General features: G+C 32.7%; 2 protein-coding genes and 1 long non-coding RNA gene across 6 annotated transcripts; 2 read left to right on the top strand and 1 right to left on the bottom strand.

Annotated features, from left to right (window-relative positions):
- Window positions 1-806: 806 nt before the first annotated feature.
- Window positions 807-8,767, top strand: Qvr (protein quiver). 2 transcript variants are annotated; one of them, XM_070658168.1, is made up of 5 exons: window positions 807-1,266; window positions 2,306-2,452; window positions 5,045-5,092; window positions 6,007-6,153; window positions 6,420-8,767. In XM_070658168.1, the coding sequence occupies exons 2-5, from the start codon at window positions 2,428-2,430 to the stop codon at window positions 6,674-6,676; spliced, it is 477 nt and encodes a 158-aa protein (XP_070514269.1). In that variant the 5' UTR covers window positions 807-1,266; window positions 2,306-2,427; the 3' UTR covers window positions 6,677-8,767. The 2 variants fall into 2 exon arrangements, with proteins under 2 accessions (XP_070514269.1, XP_070514268.1); XM_070658167.1 differs by lacking the exons at window positions 807-1,266; window positions 2,306-2,452; window positions 5,045-5,092 and having other exon boundaries at window positions 5,099-6,153.
- A 4,187-nt stretch (window positions 8,768-12,954) lies between these two features.
- Window positions 12,955-24,445, bottom strand: Hdc (histidine decarboxylase). 3 transcript variants are annotated; one of them, XM_070658157.1, is made up of 16 exons: window positions 24,307-24,445; window positions 20,516-20,548; window positions 19,011-19,297; window positions 18,460-18,717; window positions 17,646-17,789; window positions 16,745-16,811; window positions 16,305-16,467; window positions 15,751-15,821; window positions 15,647-15,666; window positions 15,376-15,474; window positions 14,947-15,167; window positions 14,659-14,762; window positions 14,306-14,476; window positions 14,144-14,220; window positions 13,937-14,057; window positions 12,955-13,871 (listed from the first exon to the last, which is right to left on the bottom strand). In XM_070658157.1, exons 2-16 carry the CDS (start codon window positions 20,541-20,543, stop codon window positions 13,537-13,539), a joined length of 2,166 nt encoding a protein of 721 aa, XP_070514258.1. In that variant the 5' UTR covers window positions 20,544-20,548; window positions 24,307-24,445; the 3' UTR covers window positions 12,955-13,536. The 3 variants fall into 3 exon arrangements, with proteins under 3 accessions (XP_070514258.1, XP_070514259.1, XP_070514260.1); XM_070658158.1 differs by having other exon boundaries at window positions 13,716-13,815; window positions 13,900-14,057; XM_070658159.1 differs by having other exon boundaries at window positions 13,732-13,812; window positions 13,900-14,057.
- Window positions 21,033-23,321, top strand: LOC139103470 (uncharacterized). The gene is made up of 4 exons (XR_011545897.1): window positions 21,033-21,954; window positions 22,659-22,813; window positions 22,929-23,056; window positions 23,233-23,321. It is a non-coding gene; the product is annotated as an uncharacterized lncRNA (long non-coding RNA).
- Window positions 24,446-25,161: the final 716 nt, after the last annotated feature.

Consider the following 25,161-nt stretch of genomic DNA (forward strand, 5'->3'; position numbering starts at 1 on the left):
TAACTTCAATTTTTATTAATGAATAAAATGCGTATCGCAATAAAAATTCTGGGCAAGATAAATGCGGTAAAAAGCAGAGCTAGCTATATACTTAACTTAATTGCTGGAACAATCCGATATGGTCACTAGTCGTGATTTTTTAAACAGCTGAAAATAATTAGAAACAAAGTTGACGTACTATATTCGTTTTATAAATGTTCAAGATTTAATCTTAAATGATCAAATGCTGAAATAGATGTGTGCATCGTAAATCAATTTTATTAAAGTACCCGAAACGATGCCAATTACGCGTTATAGCTTGTGTAATAATAATTTGACGCTATAAACGACTGACCGAAGTAACATGCGGAAATGAAGCAATATATATAGAACACTTTGAAATAGCAAAATAATTACTTCCGCGATTTACAGCGTCGTAAACCGTATCGTACTTTTTTAATCGTTAATTATATAACTGTTACTAAATAATAAATAAATAAAATTTATCTAAAAAAATTATCGATTAAAAGAAATTTTATCTTAAAATTCTACAAATTAAACGCCAAAGTACGCGAGTGTCGTTTCTTTAAATTTCGATATAGAATCAAGATTAACGTTTTACATATATATTAAAAAAAAAATGTTTTTACCAGCCTAATATCAATCGATACTATTGTTTCTACTTTTGCGATTGCTTTTTGATTTAAAAGCATTTACGTTGAATAATATCAGGAAAAGCTAGGATATTGATGTAAATCCTCGTCCAGTAGCAACAGCAGCAGCAGTAGCTTTGTCGGTATAACTACTGCAACGTGAGCACGTGGCATGGACTGGCGGACTTCGTCATATTGATCGACCTGAATCCGCGCTTCGGTCGGCGCGTTCACTAGCGCGCTTGTCAGTACCTTGAAAGCGCTTGCACGCTGCATTTACAGCGTAATCGCACCTGCATAGTCGCATCGTGGAGTTTCGCGAAACTGCATCGTGCTTCATACCCTCGTACCCTCGTTACGCGCGTTTCACCGTCGCCATGTACCGGTGATGGTGGTAGACTCGTCGATAGACGCGCTAGGGGTTGCCTGAGCTCGAGGGAAGGTACAGACCCGAAAGCAGTGCCGGATCTCGTCGGGGAATCGACAGGGCATATTTGAGTTCGCGGCACACGAGGGATGACAATAACCAATCAAAGAGGGATAGATTTCGTGCTCCGGACGTCGCTTAAATACAGGTCACACTAGTATAGTCGAGAGAGAATCGATTCTTCTAGACTCCGTAGTGCTACTAAAAGTATGTGCAAATTGTGATTAACATGTTACCATATGAATGTATAACGAATGCATCCCCTATTGAGTTACGTATGCATTAAATCTGCCCTACAGTTATCTCGTTATCTATGACGTACTTAATTTTTTTACAAATTTTTGTTTTGTCTCACATTTTTATTACTGACTTCTATATCTTCTATATCTTACTTCGATTGTTATTAATGTGAAATAAGATTTAAATGTGTTCAACTTAATGCAGCATTATAGGTAAAAATTTTGGTGTGCAAAATTAAATCTTCGAAGGAGGTAGACAAATAATTAATAAATTCTATTTTACTTCGTTAAATAATGCACGATAAAATACAATATGTAATAATAAATATTTTACAGATCTTGACATAAAATACAATACTCTAAAGTGCATATATTAATTTTTATGAAAAAGTAAAATAAAATATTTAAAGGAATTTATAAAGTTTATAATATCTTTATAGCTTTGTCATTATTTCCAGAGTTACAATTTCTGTCACGCCCTCTTTTTAGCTTAATTTTATCTTTTTATTTTATTGATAATTATTATAAAGAGAAGTAAACATTTCTGATCATCGAGTGTGGACAGTAATTATTAAACAAGAAAAAAAAATCTAAAAATATTAGTTTAATTAAAATTAATTGACATCGAGCCATTACTAAATATTAAAAATATTTTTAAACGCAAAGCGAGTGAAATAAATAAAAGTATCTTGACAAATAAGTAAAGTGTATACTATAAAGTATATACAATCAAAATAAAATTATATTATCAAAAATTTTATTTACAAAGTTTATAAAACGAATATAAATTTGATTAAAATACGTGAATCACTACGTTGTAGTATCAAGAAAGCAAGTATAATAAAATAATTGTGCTTGAGCACTTACTTTAATTGAATATCTTATCCAGATTGGTTAAAACGAAATTAATGACAAATATTTATTTGCCAATAAATCATGACGTTTAATCTATATGTCTTTCGGCGATGGTCTCAAATTTAATTAAAAGTTCGATTCCGTAATTTCAGAGGCGACTTGAAATACACAGCTAAATTAGCTCGCGCTAATCGGGCGCTACTTGATGTTTGAGAAAGTCTCGACATGACGCGAAGCTAAACAAAGAGTGTAAAGAGATCCTGCCACTGTCAGTATGTGGACGAATCACTTGATAGTGGGTGAGTATGCACGTGTCCTCGATGAGCTTTCCATTTAATTTTCAAAGGTTTTTTTCTATATTTTAAGAAGATAGCATCGTCGAACTAAAATAGGTTTCTTTACACAAACGTCGGCCGTGCTCAATATTTAGGTTTTTTTACTTTAAAATCCAGAACAATTATCACAGTCCTGGTCACTTAGAGCTCGAATAGAAAAAATCCATAAATCCAAGTACAAGAGATATGTCGTCTGATCTGACTTTTAAAAGCTTTTAATTGACTTCCTACGTTTACGAGTCAAAAACGTTGTGTTCACAAATTGGAATACTCTTGAATGTAAATTTATTATAAACGGTTGATCTCAGCTGCATTTTTTATAAGCCTCATCACGTCTTAGAAAACATAGCTGTTATATAATAGATTAATCGACACATGTACGGCCGCTGTTTTCGTGCTGCTAAATACGTGGACACGTACGTACATAAAATTTATGAAGAAAAAAAAAATATTGAGTTTATCTCCGCAAGAGAAATATAGAGGATAAAGATATGCGGACTTATGCATTCATGTATGCACGATACGCATACTGCATTAAGTAATCGTGTTCCTTGCGCAGTAAGAATTTTTTACAAATTATTTTCAACATATTATCAAACGCGCGTCCTCTATATTTTAAGACAAATACGGAGACATTTTTGAAGGATCGCTATTTTTTTAATTGAACAAAATCCGCCCTAAATCTGGCCAGATTTATAAGCTTGGATCCCCGGATTACCAAACTGAACGATCTCGGATGTACGTGACGTAAAATGATAAAACGGGCACCATCAATCAGATTGTTCAGTTAAATAGAGTTAGGAAAAAATTTATATAAACTGATTAATAATGTCATTTTTACATTCTGCACATCTGAGTTTCATTCCACTACTAAATTATTAAACAGCACGCGCTTTTAATGCGCTATGATCGCCACTTAAGAAACATAATGGATAGATTTGTTTGCGAAGCAGCCACTGCGCAGTTGCTGCATTGGTTCAAAGGTTATCATTCTTTCGTATTAAGAGAAAAGAGATAAATTTTGAATTAAAGCAGTAGCTGCGCTGACCGCTAGGTAAACGAATACACTCATTATCATATGTAACAATGTACAAATTATATTTTACATTTGCAAAAGCACCTATTTTTATCACTTTTATTATATTTACAGCATTTTGCGTGTACCTTTTCTATTTTTCCGACGTGTTATTTGTACCTTCATACTCTATGTGCCGTTTACACATTTTTTTTTCTTTTATTTTAATAAATAAAATATAAATAAAACACTTTTAAGGTCCGAGTCGCCTGGGAAGAAGCTAATGATAAATTGTAATCTTAATTTGAAGTTACCGCTAAATAAAACACTTATACATTTTGTTACTAATAAATACTTAATAGATTCTGTACTTTTTAAAAATAATCTATGTAATAATCATGAAAGTACGGCATGCGAGCGTAACAATATCGATTTAATTCACTTATCTGTTACATGATATAATCTGTTTGTTATATAATTATAGTAGCATTATTCTACACAATTGATCACAAACGTAATGAGTAAAATGCAGTTGCACTTGATTGAAAATAACTTTTATATCGACGTTAATTCTTTGGCATTTTATACTGGCGCGTATTAAAATATCATTAAGATATAGAAGAAAATTGAAAGACCTGAAGTAATTAAGACAAAGTTGAATTACTATCTACGTCACGTTCTATATATAATCACGTATCATTTTTAGCCGAAGTAAAACCTCACTTGAACGTCTACGCGTTCTGTGAGACATTTACGTCCTTTCTGAATTATTTTCTTTGGATTTTTTTTTTTTTTTAATGAGATTTATAATAAATACTTAAAATTCGACTATCTTTTATTACGCGTTCTGCAAAAGGCAGGACTTATTACCTATCCGTTTGAACCTTTTTTTTAACACTTTGTATCCAACATTTTTATACTCTATCTTATGCCGTCAATTCTTCACTCCACATTTCATAATGTGCAAAAAATCAGTAAAAGCGCAGCGAAAATAAAATTACTTAGCGAACCGAAAAATCTGGACTTGACTGCCGCACGATCCTTCTTTGATCAATCGAGTGATAGCATTATTACCTAGCACAACTATCAGCGGTCCCCAACATTGTTAATACCGGTATGCTAGAGCCGCACTATAAAGATAGTAGCGGTTGTAATGGTAGTTGCAGCCTCTGTAGCCGTTATACAAGATGTCTCAAACAACATGTCGCTCCCGAAAACTGTGGCTGGGAAATTAAAATCGAAGACAAGAATTCATAAATTAAAAAAAAATTATTGATCGAGGGGAAAAAAAAATGTTAATGTAAGTTTAAGAAATCGGGAAATAAAGAAAAATTAAGTCTTAATTAGGATAGTTGATTTTGTTTTTGATTCTAATTTCCTATTCATAGTTTTTAGGAGAGACATGTTGTTCGAGGCACTGTATTATTAGTTAGTCCTCTCGCTTGCGTTATTACAAATTACACAGAGTTACTTAAGCCTAGCATCCTGCGCACATTGCCGACACGTTTTACTTAAAGCAATAACAAATCTTTCATTTTCAGCGGCAATTGTACTCGCGGTTGCCAACGTCTGTCATGCGGAGTGCCAAAGTGAGTGATTAAACTAGCCCTCATCGGTATGCCCGTACCGTATCGTCGGACTCGCACGTTCGCTAGGAAATTTAACGAACCTGTCATTTAATAATGTGTGCGCGATCAAGTGACTCTTGCCAGAGTATCCATCTTACAATGGGGAAGTATACTCTGTCGGGAATTATCTGGTCGAGATTTCGCCTCGAACTGGACGAAGAATTGTACGAAAAATGTTTTTTTTTTTTTTTTCCTTTTTTTTCTTTTTTATCAATGAAGCGTATAATTATTTTAATCAAATATCAAATTTTCCCTAAGAGAAAGAAATCTTTGAAAAACATAAAAGCCACTCTTGATAGAGTGCACTTTAATTAATTTTATTCTCGTCCAGTTTCATCGAACGCAATCACGTCATCGAGGTGTTTTGTGCTTCTCTATGTGTCGTATAAATGTTAATGATGCTTAATGTTTTATTTTTGAAGCAAGCGCACGCTCAGTATGTAAAATTTTACATCGAAGATATGCATCCGAAGATATATGTTACTGCACAGTAAAATAAACTATTTCCATTAAGTAATTTTAAATTACGTGTAGTACTTGATAATTTGAATTTTATAAATTGATTAATTTTCTTTACAATAACAGCTTACAGTTTTTAGTTTATTGCTTATTCAACGTTAAAAGTTTACTATTTGGAATTTAATTTGTGATACGTATTTAATATACAATGTGATTTAGAATTAATATTAATTTTTTTTTATTATTAGGAAGTTATATTTAGCATTGAGTACAGCATGAACGCAAAGATCTACGAGCATTGTTAAAAATGTCTCAGATATTATTATTTTTTTTTCTTTTTAATTTTCTCGGCTGCATCGTGCCCCGACGTGTGATAGAAATTATACATGATCTTCGAAGATATATTTATTTCACAGCCCGTTCTATTTATTGCTACGAATGCGACTCGTGGACGGACCTCAGATGTAAGGATCCTTTCAACTATACAGCACTACCTAGAGACCAGCCACCGTTGATGACATGTAACGGATGCTGCGTGAAAATGGTCCGCAATGCAAAATCACGTAAGCAGTTATATTGTTAGAAAAAAAAAAGATATCTATAAAAAATTCTAACGTCACATAAGACTTTTCATAAGTTAATTACACTTTAATTCACTGGTAATACGTTAAGGTTTATAATTACAAAAATATTATAAGACGTTTAGTGTTAGAAATATTATCAATATAACTGTGAATATGACTTTACATAGATTAAATAATAAATGTGCGTCGAGTGATTACATCCCGCAGGAATTTACTTGCTGCTTATTGCCCTCTTTTGCTTGCAGCGTACGAGAGCGTGAGGAGAACCTGCACCGCGCAGCTACAAATAAATTTATTCATGGTGGACCACGTGTGCATGATGGAAAGTACCGGCACTGGTCACATGTGCTTCTGTGAGGAAGATATGTGCAATCGTGTATCCCCGATCTCACGCGCGAATCCCGTACTCCTGTTGATCCTTTCGACCATCCTTATTCTGCGTTCGGCCGTCTTAGGAGCCTCCGCTTGCTTTGTAGAACGTTGCAACAATCACATCGTATAACACCAATTAATTCGATCCACCCATCGCAGTGGTGTCCAATCATATCCTTTGTAGAAATTCTAGCGAGTCGACTATTCGTCGGAACGAACGATAAAGCCTGGCTTCGGTTGAGAAAGTTAGATTTTTCAAGATATAAGAGGAAAGATGTTAAAAAAAAATATTAAAAAATAAAAAAAGACACAAAAAGCATTATAGAACGATGAACGATTAACGTGCGTCATTATCATTAATTTTGTGCCTCTTTCACGTGCATATTGCCGTATTAGATCGCGTAGAATATAAAATTTGTACATAAAAATGTTATTGAAGTTGCATATCTTAGGATAGATATTATACGCATAGTAGAAAATGAGAATGCTAGGATAAATTTGATATATGTTAAATATTGAAAGACAAAGAAATTTATGAGAATAGATATCTACAAGTAAAAGACATATATTTATGTATTCTTATATTAAAAAAAAAAGAATCTTATTATTTTTTATAATGGTGATAGTATTAAATTTTGTTACAAACTTATTTCAAAATTATCGGTATTGGATTGAATTATAATTAAATTGTAATTAATAGATCTTCTGACGCTAGCAAGATTTAGTCCTTTTTGTATGCATCGTTCGTTCCGATCGTTGGCTTTAGACAGCATCGATAGTACCTAGGCGTTTACCTCGTGTAGAAATCATCCTTACTATCTAATCAATTGCTCTAAAAATCTCGGCGTGGCCGAGTTCTTTATTAGTTGCTCTTTGAGCAAGCACGGCTAGCATCATTTCGAATTACGTATTCGTAACGTAAACCTCGAGGAAGGAATTTTATTAAAAAAAATAACTATTAAAATAGAAAATAATATTAAAAAAAAAAAAATTAAATTGATCTAATATATTATTTTTATTAATAACTTTAATTTTTTTTTAATACTTATTTACTTTAATTATAAATATTTCTTAATTGACTTTTAAGTTTAAATTTAATTTCTTCTTCGGAGTTATCGCGCTGCATGTACTCGACTGTCGTCTAGGAACGTCGATGGTGACTTAAACTTTTAACCCTAATATTATGATAAAGAAAAGAAACCAAATGTGGATACTCTAGCTCTCGAATTTTTCTCACAACAATGCACCTCACTATGTCATTTCTTTTATTTTAATGCGACAATGTTCGACGCGACTGGTCGAGTTTCGTTCGATGCGAAAATTTATGAAAAGCATATTAACATTACACGAGATATGAATGCCGATTGTGAACAAAGTAATACATAAAAGATATTAATATATATATATAAAGATTTCATAAATCTTTTAATTTTTAAGCATAAAGATTAAATAAAAAAATATAATTTCTTAACATATAATATTTAAAGTTTATAATTTTAAAATTTATATAATTCATTATGAATTTACAGACATGTTAAATTCAAAATTTTTATAACATAATCTTAATATTTTTTACGCGTAATTGATTAAAAATTATTTTCTACACAATTATGTTTAGTAATGTCAGTGTGATAGTTTTTAAAGTATAGAAACGATCTTAATATCGTTACTGCTGTCATAAAATAACAATCGACAATATCAATGACACTATAGTGACACATGGCGTTCATTATTCGTACAGTTTGATCTATTTAGCGGAACGCTTCCTTAATTATATCCAATCACAACTCTTTTATTCTTTACATCATACTCTTTCTCTCTCTCACTCTCTCTTTCTCTTTCTCTCTTTTTCTATCTCTCTATTTCTCTCTTTCTCTCTCTATTTTTCTCTCTCTCTTTCTATATTTTGTATAGCCTGGTTTTTTACCTTTTGCACTTATTCCATTCTTCTCATCTGATAGCGGCGTAACTTTTTCATAGACATTTCTAAAAAAAAAAGCATTCTCATATTCGAAATGAGAAGTAATAGAATTTACAATAGAAAGCGAGCTTGTACGATAGAAAGATATTCTACCTTAGAAGGCATGGTTGCAGCATGCACATCCGACAGATAAGGCCAACAGATGCAAAGAGAACCAACCAACGAGCAACGAGGATGATCTTCTCGAGTTCTGGAAGTTATCTGCCCGCATATGCGCACGTTTTCCGAAATCAATTATTTTTCAAAAAAAAAAAAAAAAAAAATGCGTTGATTAGACAATAAGATATAATGATTTAGTAACATCACTATAAAAATTCCAATATATTTCAAGTTATATACGTGCAAATTAAAAAAAAAAAAGTTTAATTGTACAAACTTTCAGGTTTGTTTTTCATAATTACATGAAAAATTTTACTAATAATTAAAAGTTCAAGATACTTATTTTTAGAATTTGGAAATGTACAAATTCTAGAAATCAGAAAATTGAGTTAAACGTATAACGACAGAAATAATTGCTAAAGATCTTCTGAAAATGGGCGCACAGATTAAGAGCTTAGATCATTATAGTTATGAAATTTAAAGCACTTAGGAAAAAATCGAGTTACACGTAGACGACAATGAAGTTGAGTGCATGGATTGTAGCGTTTATAAGGCTGTACGATTTATGAAAAGTCAACGCAAAACTTTTATTTGCACAGTAATCTTAGCGAAATTAACATATATAGATATCTATTGGATATATTTTTATGATTTATAAAATTAGTTTGTTCTTTAATTATTTTATATTGTTTATTACTTTATAGTCTTACATTTTTTTTTTTTTAAAAGAACATATTTTATCTGTTTCGTCTAAATATACTTTTTCTTTACGTAAGCTTTGTATTTTTATATATAAAATGTAGTTCTTTAGATACGTTTTAATACTGCAAATATTTTTTTAATAAATTTAATAATATGCTTTAAACAACTTGAGGTTAAAAGTAAGCGGTTTAGTGTTGAAAATAGCTTTAGCGTTTGGCTCAAATAAATGTACAGCAACACTTTGCATGACACTGCATGACCCTACCAATATTACTCTTGCGTGTGAACGAGTACTCCACTTCTACAGCTATCGGTCAAAAGCAAACAGCATTAACAATTTTTTCAAAAATTTTAATAAACATATATTATTAAGTTAAGTAATTTAGGTAACAAGGTAATCCATAAAACTAAAAAGATTTTTACTGTTTTAAATTTTTACAAGCATAAAAAAAAAATTAAACCGCTGTTTTCTTTTTTCCTGCGGCTTATCCGAATGCAACAACAGCATTAAAATAACAATGATAACAACTGTGACTAACAAAACTATGATAACCCACGATACCTTCCACCCTGACAAATGCAACGCAAAGCAGACGAGAAACAAAGCACAACGTGGGCCTTCAGCTTTATTCATGCCACAAGTACTGTTTCTGACAAAATTGACCTCATCTGCTAAACTGAGCTCAATTTCATTGAATCTGTTAAATACTTTTCAATTTTTCAGCAGAGAAACTTGCTAAAGCAAATTTCAGTGACATACATATTAATATTTTAATTGTTACGTGTAGTTTAAAATATTTATATGTTCTTTACTTACACGTAGTTCAAATTTGTGTCGTAATCTTATTTAATCCACAGTTTAACTAATCTTATTTATTTAATTTGAATCGCAATTTTTTTTTACATAAAAAACAAATTTTAGCTAGAGAAATAATTAATCATTGACATAATTCATTTAAAATTGATTATTAATCAGCTGTAACGTAATCTCTGCTGAGTGCTATTGCCGATCAATGTTGCAAGAGCTTCCAAGTGGCACGATCAAGCTGAACGCACATGTCCTCACAGAGAGGCTTTCGAATTGGAGCCTCTTGCCAAACAAGCTTCGGTGCTTGCTTGACCGATGGCGAGCAGACCGACGTTTCTCTGGCAAGCCATGCGGCTCGTGTCGCGTCATTTGTTCATTGTCGCACGCGCGGCTGCGAGGCTACCTATTCATATTTTTATCGCGATTTATGCCACTCTTATGTGTGCCAATCCGTTTCTCTGTTCCTTCATTCTTTTCCCACCATTTTTTTTCTTTTTTTTCTTTTTTTTTTAATTTTATTCGATAACTTTCAATCCTCTTACTTTAAAGCGTATTATTCTCAAATCGAATATATGCGCTCATTGTACAATCGAAGAAAATGCTTACCTTGAATCGCATTAGATTATCGTTTAATTTTAGTCGTTATGTTTATACTCGTTTTTTTAGAAAAATTAATTTCTTACTTAAATAAACGGAAATATTAAAATAAAAATCTATACAGAAAATAATTGTGTGGATTAAGTAAAGTTTTATTTAAGATTTAAATTAATAAGAATAACTTTTTACGTTTTTTGTTAAATCAAATCTATTTCTTTAAAAAGTAAAAAAAAATTTTTTTAATTATGTTTTATTTATTATCTTGTAACTTCTTTTTTAATGTGCTAAAAATGTCAATCAAAATTAAAAAATAAATGAGCTAAGCATATTTTTTCGTTTTACACCTGAATCGCAACAGAGATACGGGAATATCGATATTATTAATATTGAATCCTCGTATACTGATGATGATCCGTACCAAACCTCCTAGCCTCGCAGCTGAAAAGTATCCACGTATAGCTCTAACTTAATCTCTGCGATATGGATTGTTTAGCGTAGGAAGTCATAGGAAAACATCGACGCAAGAACGAATATAGATCAAATAAAAAATAATTTTAATAGATAAGAATAATTTGTATGTGAAAGCAAATAAGTTGGCTTAATCCTTTAACCTGAATATCGAATACACATATAATTTTTAATTTCAATTATTAACATACACTTTATTTTGCATGAAATTAAAAAAAAACAATTAAATTCTAAAATTAACAAATTGATAAAGAATAAATAAAAGAAACAGAATTATTAGGTGCTACGTTGTTAAAGGATTAAGTTAAAGGATTAAAATATATATTCTATCGTATGTAACAAATATAGATATATTTAGAATTTTAGCTTTTATTATAATGACATATTAAAAAGACGATTGTGATATGTTAATATTATTTAGAAATTTAAGAGTGAACGGCGGTGATCGTTAAAAATATCTGTTATCGTCTTCGTCGATGTAATGTAAATGCAGAAAAATATGTCCCCCCGTTTCTAAGTCGTTAACAATTAATGTATTTTATCATATCACTAAGCTTACATCTATTTTTGCATTTCCAACGAAATTGTTGACTTTAATCTTGTATATTACATTCTTCTCAATTTATATAAGAGATTAGGGACGAGAGCTCTTTATTCAAATACACCATTAATCCCTTGCTTCAATTATTACGGCATACTTTATGTGAATTAAAAAGTAGACTATAAGATGAAACAAACATTTCACTAAGTTTAATAAAATAATGAAAATAAATCATACACTTAATAATTTTGTATATATTTAGTAATATTAATAATAAAATAATTGCCAGATATTACATTAATCTTTTAACGCTCAATTTTGTATTGTTAAGTCGAATAATTTAAAATTATGTTTCTCCAATGAAAGTAAATGTTATTTAAAAAAATGTTGAATACGAAGTAAAATATGCATTATGTCGAATTGCACATTCGCTAATTTTTTAACTTAAAAAAAAAAGTTTTTTTATATATTATAATATAATTAGCAATAACACTGCTGTATTTAATGCCAACTTAGATTTTACCTATTTTAAAATATTTAATAATGACATGTACATATGAATTAATTCAGTTTGGTATTATAGTTTAATATGAAGCACCGAATTAAAGTAATAACAACAAAATTAAAATTAATTAATTAAATTTTTTACACGCAAGTCATACGTGAATTTGTTTAAAATCCACATTAATGTTTTTTATAGAAATGGTATAAGTGTATTAACGAACAAAGATATAGCAAGAGTTAAATTTATACAGTAAAAAATTTAATAAACGTAAAAAAAAATAATTTTAACCATATCGTAATTATGCCACTAATAAAAAATAATTAAAATTTGATGAGACAAAACATTGTATACGAAAGATATAAGTAGAGAAAATAATTAAATAAAATGTTCGGATTTGTACATGTAGAAATAAATATAAATTAATGTCAAACCGACCTTACATCTATTCCAGACCTTTTACTCTTTTTGATTTCTAGCGAGGAAAAAAAGACTTTAAAAGGAAGGTAAGTAATTTAAGAAATTTTAAGAAAAGTAAAAACGCCAAGTGTACACTTACACGTAAATGTACTACAATAGGAATGGTTTCGTGTATTGTGTACTTGGTGCAAGACACCACTGTGTCTTTTAATTAATTTTATTTTGATAACGTTTTGTTCGGGTTATAATTAATACAACGTTAAAGATTTATTTTTATATTGTGCATTTATTTTATTTCATACGTTTATTACGCACAAAATATTGCACTTTACACCTTTTACTTGACAATTACTACTATTTCTCTAACTACTAGCATAAATTACATAAATAATTAAAAATAATGTAATTGTTAATCATCTGCCAATTCTTTAATATTTTTATACTTTTGGTTTTACAAGTTATTAATGTAATAGTTATGAATTTAGTTGTCGTAAATTGAAAATGCGATAAGTTAAACAGAATAACCAATAAATAATGTAATAAATAAGGGATAAATTAGATTTTTAAATAAAAATTAATGTATTAATAAAAAAAAACAGTTTCTTTAATATGCACTTGTAAAAAAAAAAAGGACAGAAAAAATCTTCTACAAGTTTGTATTATTCTATAATTATTTAATATGTTCTGTTTTCAAAATTTATTTATAACAAAATAATATAATTTATTTACTAATTTACTTAACATTTTACTTAACATGCTAAAAACATCGCAAAAAAATAATTTTAAACCAACAGATTTGCGAAAAATATAAGAATGGCTTTGAGTGCGTACGCTGTTCAACGTATGAAGAATACGTAATACTTTTCAACTAATTACTGTTGTTTCGAGTAGTGGCCACATTTCCTACAGAGTTTCCTCTTGTCGTCGTCTTCCTCATTCTCTTTCATTAACTTCTTTGAAACTCGGACAGGCGGCAGATCGCCTGTATAAGGTCGATGTCCAATAGCAGCTATAGTTTCACTTCTAGGAAAGCCTACATTGGCCGCAACGATAGTCACCGTGCTGTCGTCATTATCTTCATCATTGACGTTGACAAGCGAGCCATTTACTACAGCATAACTCGAGCCACTCTTCGAAACGGACGATCCCTTCTTAATTGTTTCAGAATTATCAGAATCCTTCCAATTTTTATAAACAATTGATTTATCTGCAAGAATATGCAACTTGTAGCGTACCTTCCTTTTGTTACTTATTAAAGCAATGAGCACACACCATTGTCAGATCCGTCAAGTGTATCGACATCGGATGATTCGCATAATCCGGGATCTTCGTCTTCTTTCATTAATGGCAACTCGGAAGGCGATTCTGAGAGTGGACGGCTGCTAACGTATCCCTGTAATATCGTTGAATTATTAGAAATAATAAAATTTTTACATAAATCAAAATAATAGTGCAAGTTAAATGTTGATTTAAGCATACTTGAACCAGATCCATACGGGAATCCAATGAAAACTGCTTGCCTGACATTAATATTCCGCGAATGCGACGTCGTATGGCTAAAATTTATATGAAAAAAAAAGTACTATATAATTTGTTTCAAGTAAAAACGGTATTGATTTTTTAAATAAACATTGAATTTACCCGGACTGTCTCTCGCTTCGAGATGGATTTTCCCAAAATTTTTCATGCACTCTTCAAATACATCAGCTGTGTCATATATAGCCGCAAAACTACCGTTTACGATTTTCGGCGACATTGGCGAATTGGCTAAAAGTAGACTCGATCCGAAATTTTCGTTCTTCTGCCGCGTATCTGCAAATTAAAAATTAAAAATGTATCTCTTCATATATCTCTTTTAAATTTATTTCATCAGACATTCCAATTTTTAAGTAGTAAATGTAACATGCATTCTTTTCCGAAACGGTATTAAATGGTCATTATCGCTATTGTCTGTTAAACCGGTTCAAGCTGTGCTAATCCCGGCTCGTTATTACCTGCGAGAGGAACTCTAGCTCGTGGCGATCGGGTAGTGTCCAAGATTTCATTAGCGGTACTTCGTATTTCTGCCCAATCTTTCAGAATGTCTTCGTTCGTCGTGCTAAAAATATCACATATTGTTCTCGTAAAATTCATTAAATTTATTAGAATAATCGAAGTGACAAGAATAACATATATTTAAAGTGTTTCTTTTTTTTCTGTTCCTAATCTCTTCTGCCCATAGAGAATATAGCAGAGATTGAAGAATTAATTTTAATAATGGATATCGAAACATAGAGACATACTTTGTCGAGGTAACAGTAAATCTGATAACATATTTTCCGTGTAAGGCGGCTGGCACGCAATGCAATCGACCTCGCGAATTAAGCTTCTTTAGTAAACGTTCGGTCAAGGTATTTTCGCCGCGTAGACGGAAGACCACCATACCAAGGTGTCTTGCGGCAGGGATTTCGAAGCGAGAATCAGCCAAAACTAGAGCTTCGAACTTCTGTGCTAGTCTCACACCCTATAAACATATTTACGAACATGAATTTCAGATTTATATTACGTACGCTAGATTACAGATATGACGTTTGCTGCGCCGACGGCAGCTAGCGAACGTGACTTTAGGAGTCGTGTGCGTCGAGTTTCACATGTGCCGCATGTATGTATGTGGAAGCTACGTCGCGAATAACAAAAAAAGTTCAAAAAATTATTTATTTTACATCGTTTACCTCTCGTATATGTTTCTGCAGGCCGGTAATCCCATAATTTCTGATAACGAACCATAGTTTCAAAGCCCGAAATCTTTTAGACAACGGAATCTGCCAATGCTGAAATAAACATTTCAGAAATATGTTACGAATTCACGTGTCTTCTTTTGCAAATGTAATAACATTTATTTAAACGTAATTAAGTTTAAAAAAATTTTAATTATAATTTCGACACGCTTTGCACGTTTAGATAAATCTCTTCCTACAAATAATTAACATGTTTATTATTTACCATGTAATCGATTGCAAGACCTGTTGAAAAAGTTTTTTTACGTCCCAGAAATTAGATATATTTAATAATTAATTATCAAAGAATCTATTAGATTATAAAATTACCTGAATTTTCATGTTTCAAATACAGTGGATCGACATTAAAAGTTCTGTGCAACGCTTGACTATTCTTCACCCTAAAAAAAAAAAAAAAAAACAAAATTATAATAAACATGTCACATACTAAAGCATATTGTAAATCACGTTATTTTATACTATCGACTTTAAACGCAGATGAAATAATATTCCGAAAGATTACGAACTGCGTTCAATCGTTGGAACGCTCTCGAAAGGAAATTGCGGAAGGAAAGAAAAAGATGACCGTACCTCTACCATCCAACTAATAAAACGAAAATTAAGGAACGATAGATAATTTAGCAAGGCACGTGGCTTTTTTCTTAAAATTACGTGCAATCATTTAATAACATGTTTTATAAAAATTTATATTGTTTTAATTTTACTTTCAAATTGTAAGTATTTGAATCAAATTATTATCTGTTATTATTATAAATTAAAAGACGTATTAACTTGTTCTCCGAACTACGTATTAAATTTTAACTTAATTAGTGGTACATTAAAAATAAAAAAATTAAAATATTTAGTAATAACTTTGTTCATACCACATGGCTGTGCAATCAAAATGGACCATGAGCCATTTACTTGGATTAAATGCAATAGAATCAGTGAGCTCTATTCCTTGAAGCCAGCCACGAAATTCCGGACACACAAAAGCACTACCAGCGTAAGCCGCATCGACGTGTAACCATAAACCATTTTGTTGACCTGTAATAACATAAAATATTCGCAAACGTTTCGGAATATAGCCTAAGAGTTCGAAAATAAGATTGGCTAAAAATTGACATTTAATTATAAGAGTATCGATGTATATTCTAAGTAAATAATTTAGGTAAATTGTAATAAAAGCGCAGGCCATTTACTTTTGTTTTCTTCTACGTTTAAAAAAAAAATTATTTTACATGTATCAGCATCGCGGAAAAGCGGTAACGATCGGGCAACAATGAAATCTTCACATAATTTTAAATAATAATTTAATACTTACATATCGGGCCGATTTCCTTCAGATTATCGAAGGAACATGCACCGGTAGTGCCTAAAGTTGCGCATACCTGTAGTATAGTAATAGAATTTTTTCTAGGTTTAATTTTCTTATTATTTTTATGTGGAATAATTATGAGGTATTAAATCGAAACTTGGTTATTCCGCTTGCGGTGTAAAAAAAAAAAAAAAAAAAAAAAAAATAAAACCAACGAACTTGCCGAAGAAATTAATTCTTAATCATGTAATACTTAATCTTCTAATACTAAAAATACTTATACGTCTGTCATGAAAAATTATAATTGGCAAGATAAATCCGGGGAATTTTATTACATCGTAAAAAATCTCGATTATAAATTTTTCATTGTAAACGGAAACTCAAATCAGGCTACGAGATTCCTATGGGACCAACTAGCGAAATGTTGATCCGGCTTTGTTTACCGGGTTCGTGCGCCTTTTACTACTTGCCGGGAATACGTCTATAATTGGCCGGTGTCCATACGTATACTTGGACTACTAGCTCTTAAGTCTTCTATGTTAGTAACCGCGGATTTCGTTGTCTCTATATTGTTCTTAAATCTATTATATTTGCGATGACTTATCAAAGCTAAAAATAACAAGTACTCAATAAAAATAATAAAATAAATCATAAAATTAAAAAAAAAGATTTTAAATTACTTCTGAACGTAAGTCCGAATAAAGAAAATTTATAAATAATGCTGACAACCTACCCATTGTAAAATTAAAAGACATGCTCATAGAACTATTAATTGAGTCTCATAAAATAGTAGGTCTAATTAAACCGTAAAAATAAACTCTAATCTTTTCACAAAGGATTTTTTTTTTAATTTTAAAATAAAATATAAGAGCATCAGATTGAGAGAAACAATATAAATAAAACTTACGAAAAATGGCAGCAGACCTTCAGCTCGATCACGCTTTAACGCCTCAAGTAAACCGTCTCCTCTCATGCTTAACTCACTATCAGATTCAATATATCGCATTCGAACTAGTCCTATAAGTCCAGCTTTTTCCACACTTGAATGTGCCTGTTAAATTAAAAAATATTAGAAATCCATAAAAATTTTAACCAGTTAAAAATATATTTATTTATTATTTTGCACATTCTAATAAATCGATATTTATTATTCACGTTTTAATTCGAGGCAGCACATTTCGATGGCCAATATTCTATAAATCAGAAACTGAAATTATTCTATTGATTTTTGTAATATGCGGAAATTAATATTTTTGATTAACTTGTATTCCTGAACATTTCAATAATTATAGCGACGCATTAAACTTACTTCTCAGAAAAATGCAGAATCAAACTGTGTCTAATTATTTTTGTATTTATCAAGACGCGCTACAATAAAACGTTCTGAGGAAACTCGAGGAGAAAAAGAAAAAAAGAAAAAAAAAAAATACTTATTTCAATGCGGATAGTATACATCTCTGTTCAGCCGTGTAATGCGTCTAAGTGCATTTTAAAAAGCTCTCGAAGGAACGCTGAAAGCTTGAAATTTTTACTCGCCGCAACAGTATTTAACGTTCTCACTTCTATTAACATTTGTTATTTCCGCCTCGCTACTCTCGCGATTACTCCCAGTGGTCGCGCACGCACGTACTTTCGAATAAAACGTTATTAGAATTTGCGTTCATATTTTGTATCGTTTAACTATAATTATAAGATCCTCAATGTTAACAGAAAGTACTGACCTGATCCGAGCAGTATGCAACTAGTCGCGAATTGATTTCTGTCGCCAAACAATTGGGATCATTCTCTTGCACGGCCCTAATAGCTCTAGTTCTGGCTGCGAGCAAACACACCAGCGTGGCTTCCGATGCCGTTGTTTGTATGACACCACCGCCACCGGAACCGCCCGGTCGATGCAGGAAATCTTCAGGTAAACCAATCATTTTGCCTAACCAATTCATAACGATTGTTTCGAGCTCCGTACACGCCGGACTGGAAGCCTATAGACAATTGGTTACCTCAACGATATTCTTAATCGTCAAAAATTAAAAAGAAAAACTAAATTACATAATCCCTCGTCATTATTTAAATAATTACAATGCATCAATGTCTATGAAATAAATTTCAAATTAAAATTGAAAAAAAAAAAAATAATAATATTAAGCTGAGGCATTTATTTTACATAAATTGCAGTTATCGGTTATTCGCGGAGTAACGACGGATATTATTAAATGTTAAACGCAGAATGAAGTATCAAATATTGTCAAAAGTAAGCAGATAAAATTGCACTTACCCACGTGAAACCCAGACAGTTTATCGCGTCGGCCAGCATGTCACCGAGTAGACTGGCGGGTGAATTCAGAGCCGGAAAGTATGCATGCATGTGCGGACTCTGCCAATGCGTTACACCCGGCATGATGCATTTCTCAATGTCGGTGAATATATCCTCCCAGGGCTCTCCGTCCACAGGGGCCGATGCCGGCAGAACATTTCTTAAGTATCCCGGCGAGACTGCCGGATATACTCGCCGTGAACGGATATTTTCCAGATAATCGGCGATGTAATCCACCATTTCTTTTCCTGCGCATTTTTAAAAATTGTTTTCCGATTATTTTAAATCGTTTACGTACAACGATTGACAGGAATACTACGTATGAGTTTAATTTTTCTAACCACTTCTTTATTAAACTGGATTGCGCTACCAAACGAAAGGTTCACAAAACGCCGACGAACCGGAATTAAAAATCGTAATATTAAGTAAACTGTGGTAAATAAGTTTGCGAATCCTCTTCGCCGTAAATTTAGTACTTGTGTTTTATCTACAGCTGAGAGCCATTAAACAGAAACAAAAGGTGCTTTGAGAATCGAGGAGCCATTCCGTTCTATAGAAAGGATACGATTTTTCTAAGATCAAACTTGTCTTATTTTATACATGTGAATTCTTTCGTTTGGTGAACGGTAATCACTGTGTTATATTAGATTCGGTAGGAATAAAATAACGCGGGAATAAGGCAAATGAAACAAATATATTGAGCTCTTGTCTCTGAGGCTCGCTGGGCGATACTGATACTTCGTTGCTACCGGCGAGGCCTCGCACCGAAAAACAAATGAAAAAACGCGCGAGGAACCGGCAACGCTTCGCTATCACTCTGCCACACACACACACACACATACATGGGCATCTTAATGCCAACGCGAGAAAAGATACGTGCTACGCGCAAATCTAACACACTGTTTCCGTCCGACGTTCCAAACAAAAACGGCAAATAAATATACATTGTTATCTATAATTGCTCGTTCAATTAATTAATTATCAAAATTCTCAACCACGTAGAAGAAAGAAAATAATCAATTTACTTTATTTATTACTAATAGTATAAATTACAAATAAATAATAATCTTGTGTTGCGATATAAAGCACCGCCGATCGCAATTTATCGAGACAAATAGATAGAATAATCGAAGTCAGATATAAAGTCGGATAAGAGAAGCAAGTTCAAATCAAGCCGTAGTCTCGCAGTAAGAGATTTAGATCGTAAACGATGGTCGTACATTGGAAACAATAACGCACCTATAAAGTCTCTATCAAGTCTTTACGGTGATCTCTATTTATTGAAATTGTTTCAGATGTTGTACAATCATCGCGTGTCATTGTCATTGTCGTAGTATCGTCTGTGATTTTATCACAACGAACTCTATAGTGTCAATTTAATTTGGATTAAAATTAAATTGATGTTTTTTTCTTTTTTTTTTTTTATGAATTACGTGCATAATTGATTGTACACATATGCTGCTTACCATATTTGCGATAATCCTCCAAATTCATTTTATCTGAAACAGACGGGAAAAATATAACACTAATTTATTGTTAATAATTGTATTTTCTATACATATTTTTTAAATGTTTAAAATTTTTTAAAAGTTGTATAATAATTCTTTCTAATATAATTTTCAATATATCGCGTACAATAATGTTACACTAAAACGGTTTTTTTTTTGTTTTTTTTTCTCTTAAGAAAAATGTTAATAAAATATTTTTGTTGTAATTAATTGGCGTCGATAATTGATTAGAGCAAATGAATTACTTCACTGATCATGAACTACTAAATGTCGGATAAAATATATTTTTTTTAAAGTTACATATTATTTTAAAGCTTGAAGAAAATAATTCATACGTAATTTAATAATTTCTTTATGATTTCTTGATAATTTAAATCATCGCGAAATCATTGCACACTGCGATATAAACCCACTGCGTGCTTTTTAATTTAGCACAAAAAGCTATGTTGCAAAGGAGCACAAGATCCAGAGTGGTAAAGATATGCGAACAAATTTTTCAATTACTCAGGGAAAACTCCGTAAAGTTTAGTTGCAACGTCTTACATAGACACTATTGAAGCACGATTACAACACAACGGACGATGTTGACCTAATACAAAAATTCGCGATGCGAGTTCGTTGCTAATTTCTACGGATTCATCATCGATCGTGCGTTGGCGTCACATAAGTCAAGCTTCTTAGTACGCGAACGATCCGTTAAGATTTTCATTCGGTAACATCAAGTTTCAGTCTTGTTATATGTATTTATATTAACAGTATTTTAAAATGACATTATCGAACTAAAATAACGTTGAATCATAATTAGAGTTTTTTCTTTCAAAAGCGAGATTAAAACAAATAGTTTATTCGTGTTTTAAAAATATTAAACATTACGGAGTATGCACTTCGTACGCATTAATTACTCTTGCTTTTTTTATTTAAGAAAAAAAAACTAATTTACTGTATTAATTTTCGGCAAGAGACTACGAATTTGTGTACCTTACGCGATATTTTAAATATTTTTTTATTCTGTATGCGCTATCCGTTCCTCTAAATACAATGTTAACATATTTATACATTCAAATATTAATTACATTTCTTTACGTAAATTTATTTGATTATGTAAAATTTAAATGGTTGATTTAATCGACAAGTATTACGATGTACTTATCCGTCATTTAAAAACCTGTGATACGTACAAATGAATATTTGGCATAGGATATCTGTGTAAAGGTAAAAGCGTAAAAAAGTCTCGCTGGATTTTGTTATTTTTGTATTCGCATTCCTCAACCGCGGGAAGCGCCACGTACTTGCGGGTACGAGCAGCAAACAGGTGGGACTCACGGCCGTTCCCCTTCCATTCCCCTGCCGGACGCCGACTGCCCATCATCTTCATACGGAACGCTCCGTCTTTTAAGGTAAGTTTCATCCTCATTTATACGTGCCACGTTACATTCGAGTCCCCGGGCCGTCGCGTAGGACGCGTATAGTCGCGAGTGAATAATTGCGTAGTTCGGTCAAGCTCCTAGTGGCTTGATCGACGATAAATGTAAGTGCGGTCGACCTAGGAAGATTCGCGACGCGGCCGGCTGTAAAATCAGTGTTGGAAGGAGACTGAATCGTCGATCATTTCGGTCGGTGCTCGTTTGGCGTGCTCGCTCGAAGATCTTATCTACGGGAATCGCGACGTACTCGAGTTTAAAGATCTGCGGAGCGAGCGAGCGATGACGAGGAATCGGGAGTATGGGCCATGTCTCGCGCGGTGCGGGGGGAAGTCGGGGCTCGCGCGCGCGGGGCAAGGGGATCGCGAGACACAAGATGGCTGATCTTCAGATCGCCGTGCGGCAGTCGGGGCAAGGGGAGACGGAAAGTAGGTCAAACGGGACCTACGACAACTGCGTGCGTGATCTACAATCGTCTCGGTGGTGAACAGGACTCGCGCGCGCAGTGCCCAGCCGTTTTCTCGCGCTGGCCCGATGCCCAACGACACATTGCCAATGACGCAACTAGCGGATCTTAAGCGGATCTTACGCGCGGAATATTTTATACGCGGATGGTGCGTACGAATATATTTCTATATTTTTACACTTAATTAATCAACCAAAACTTTGTCATGTTTCAGGTGATGATCCGGGGAAAAAGCCGACGTGATTCTGACACCGATAATAAGTCAACGCAGAGTCAAGCCATTGCCTCGCGCTCGTTCGATGCCCAATGACTTCGCCAATGACTCAGCTAGCGAATCCTGATACGCGCGGAATATTTTACAAGCGGGTGGTGCGTACAATTAAATTTATATTCTGATATATTTAATTAAGTATGAACAATTATGTAAATATAAAAATAAAATATAAAGAAGAATTTATTAAGCAAAACTTTGGTTCTGTTTCAGATGGAGGAAGATCCAGAAGAGGAGTCTTAACACTCAACATCCTGAGAGGAAGGAAACTTAACATCCAACATCCTGAGAGGAGGAGCAGACCTGGGAAGGGCAACATGCCTCGGCAGAGCAACTTTTAGGTGAGTAATAATTTTTAATTACATAAAATCGTTAGCTTTGTAATTTCTTTAACAGATAACTTTATTTATACATTTTTTTAAATTAAAGAATTAATCAAAAACGCGTAATATTTTTTTTAACAGTGAATGTATGTTTAGCATCTCTACAATTAATGTTTTTTAATTTTATGTTACAGTCACCTGCTGTATCGTCAACTCTGCTGCCGCGCATCGACCGGTGAGTCGCATGATTTTTTATAATGCTTTTTGGGGACAAGTATATTATTTGCGAAAGAAATGAACAAAATATTTAAAATTGAGCTGAAACTTACTCTCGTGGCACGAACGGTGCCAAGCGAGAGAATCAATCTTCATCGCGAGAAAGCGGTAATAAATTCGATTCAGTTTAACGCCATTTTTAGATAGGACTAGACATAACGAAATAAATTAAAAATAAATTAATAAACGTACTACGTAACACAAAGTCGCAGTTTCGACAAGACGATCTTAGAAAGAGCAAAAAGAATTGTAAAATAAAAGTAGAATTGGAAAATCGAACTGGTCGCAAGCAACTGCTAGGATCTAAAGCCAGAATGACGCCCGGCGATATTAAAAGCTCGTCCTTCCTCTGTTTCCGCTTCCGACTTTTGTAATTTCCCGTAGCTTTCACTGTCGCCGAGCGGTTTGCTGCCGAGAGATTTATCCGCGACGCCGTCGGTCGCCCGCGGATTCTCCATCAGTGATTCGTGATTCAACGAAGAAAATGCCAGTTAAGCATTCGATAGTAGCGCGATAGCAATATTACCGAAAAATTTCTAACGATCGAGTAACCCGAAGCGTATTCAAGTTAAATTTACATAAAAAATTTCGTAAAATCACACAATTTACACATTTCATTAAGTTTACGGTAATTTTATAAATAACGAGACTTTAATCCTTAAATATTAAATTCATATAAAAAGATCTAAATAAAATTTTCGTAATCGGTATTTTATTTTATCTGAGTCAAAAAGAAATTCAAAGAAAATAAAGGTGAAAAAATTATTCAAGTTGAAAGGCAGTATTCAGAGAACTTTTGTGTTAATTTCTTAAAACATTACGATCGCTTTGAAAACTATGTCTAAACATATAGAAACACTGATAGCGAGAATACAGCATATGTACAAAGATAAAGCTGCTACAATTTAATCAAGCGTATGTGTGATTAACTTAGTCTTTGATGTGCGTTAATTGGGTTTGATTGACTTGCGAATGAAATCTGATCAGCTGACCTGGTCGGAAGTCCCACGTCAATCACTCTCGTGACGAATTGAGCTGAAGTCGTAACTTGAAGTCGCACAATACCGAGAAATACAGTAGTGGTCACTCGTCGGATATTCGCTCTTCTTTTCGTCCTCGAGGATATATCCGCGGCGGAAGCGAATCGGCAGAATGCGTGTCGCTCAACAAGTGGCTGCTTTTATATGGCGGCGCGCTCTGCGTACAATTGCTCTGATAGCGCAAGCGTAACGAGGAAGCAGGGAACGATGATGAGTCCTGTGACCACGATTTACTGCCCCAAGACACCACCCACTGTAAAAGAAAAAAAAAATTTTCTTTTTAATGGAAAGATAAAGAATAAGTTTGCACCATCATTATGACGTTCCGCAGAAATAATATAAAATAAAAAATCTTTTATAGCAGTGACGATATGAACAACGTAAATATATATACTAGATATAAATTTTTTTAATTAAAATTAAAATATATAAATGCAATATGTATTAAAAAAAAATATACTTATTTATTAGTGATGTAATGTACTCTACAAGAGCTAAATTGCTTTCATCACTCAATTACGATTAGAATTCGGATCATTTAGATAACTAAATAAATGCAGGATGTGCATATACGCACGCAATATGCGTATGTAATATACTTTGAGCTAATCATTAATGCTTTCCTCTTCACTTTCATCTCTGTATAAAGATACAATTTCATAAGCGATGCCATTTCTCAGGTATCAGTATTTTGTAACGAGAGCATTGTTAACGTCAATACATGTCATTTTATACTTTAAAGGTGAGAGAGCGCGTTTTCTCTTTCTAAAGGCATTCATTTCAAACTATCGATTTCTTTACATATAA

Source organism: Cardiocondyla obscurior, linkage group LG06, assembly GCF_019399895.1.
Source record: "Cardiocondyla obscurior isolate alpha-2009 linkage group LG06, Cobs3.1, whole genome shotgun sequence".
Lineage (NCBI taxonomy): Eukaryota > Metazoa > Arthropoda > Insecta > Hymenoptera > Formicidae > Cardiocondyla > Cardiocondyla obscurior.

Excerpts from the sequence above, each read along its gene's own strand:
- Qvr (XM_070658167.1), top strand. The coding sequence starts at position 5,898 with ATGTCTCAGATATTATTATTTTTTTTTCTTTTTAATTTTCTCGGCTGC. Across the intron at positions 6,154-6,419 it reads GGTCCGCAATGCAAAATCAC|CGTACGAGAGCGTGAGGAGA; the intron begins GTAAGCAGTTAT and ends TTTTGCTTGCAG.
- Hdc (XM_070658157.1), bottom strand. The coding sequence starts at position 20,543 with ATGAATTTGGAGGATTATCGCAAATATG. Across the intron at positions 16,812-17,645 it reads AAGGTCTGCTGCCATTTTTC|GTATGCGCAACTTTAGGCAC; the intron begins GTAAGTTTTATT and ends ACTATACTACAG. Across the intron at positions 15,667-15,750 it reads TTTGAAACATGAAAATTCAG|GTCTTGCAATCGATTACATG; the intron begins GTAATTTTATAA and ends CTTTTTCAACAG.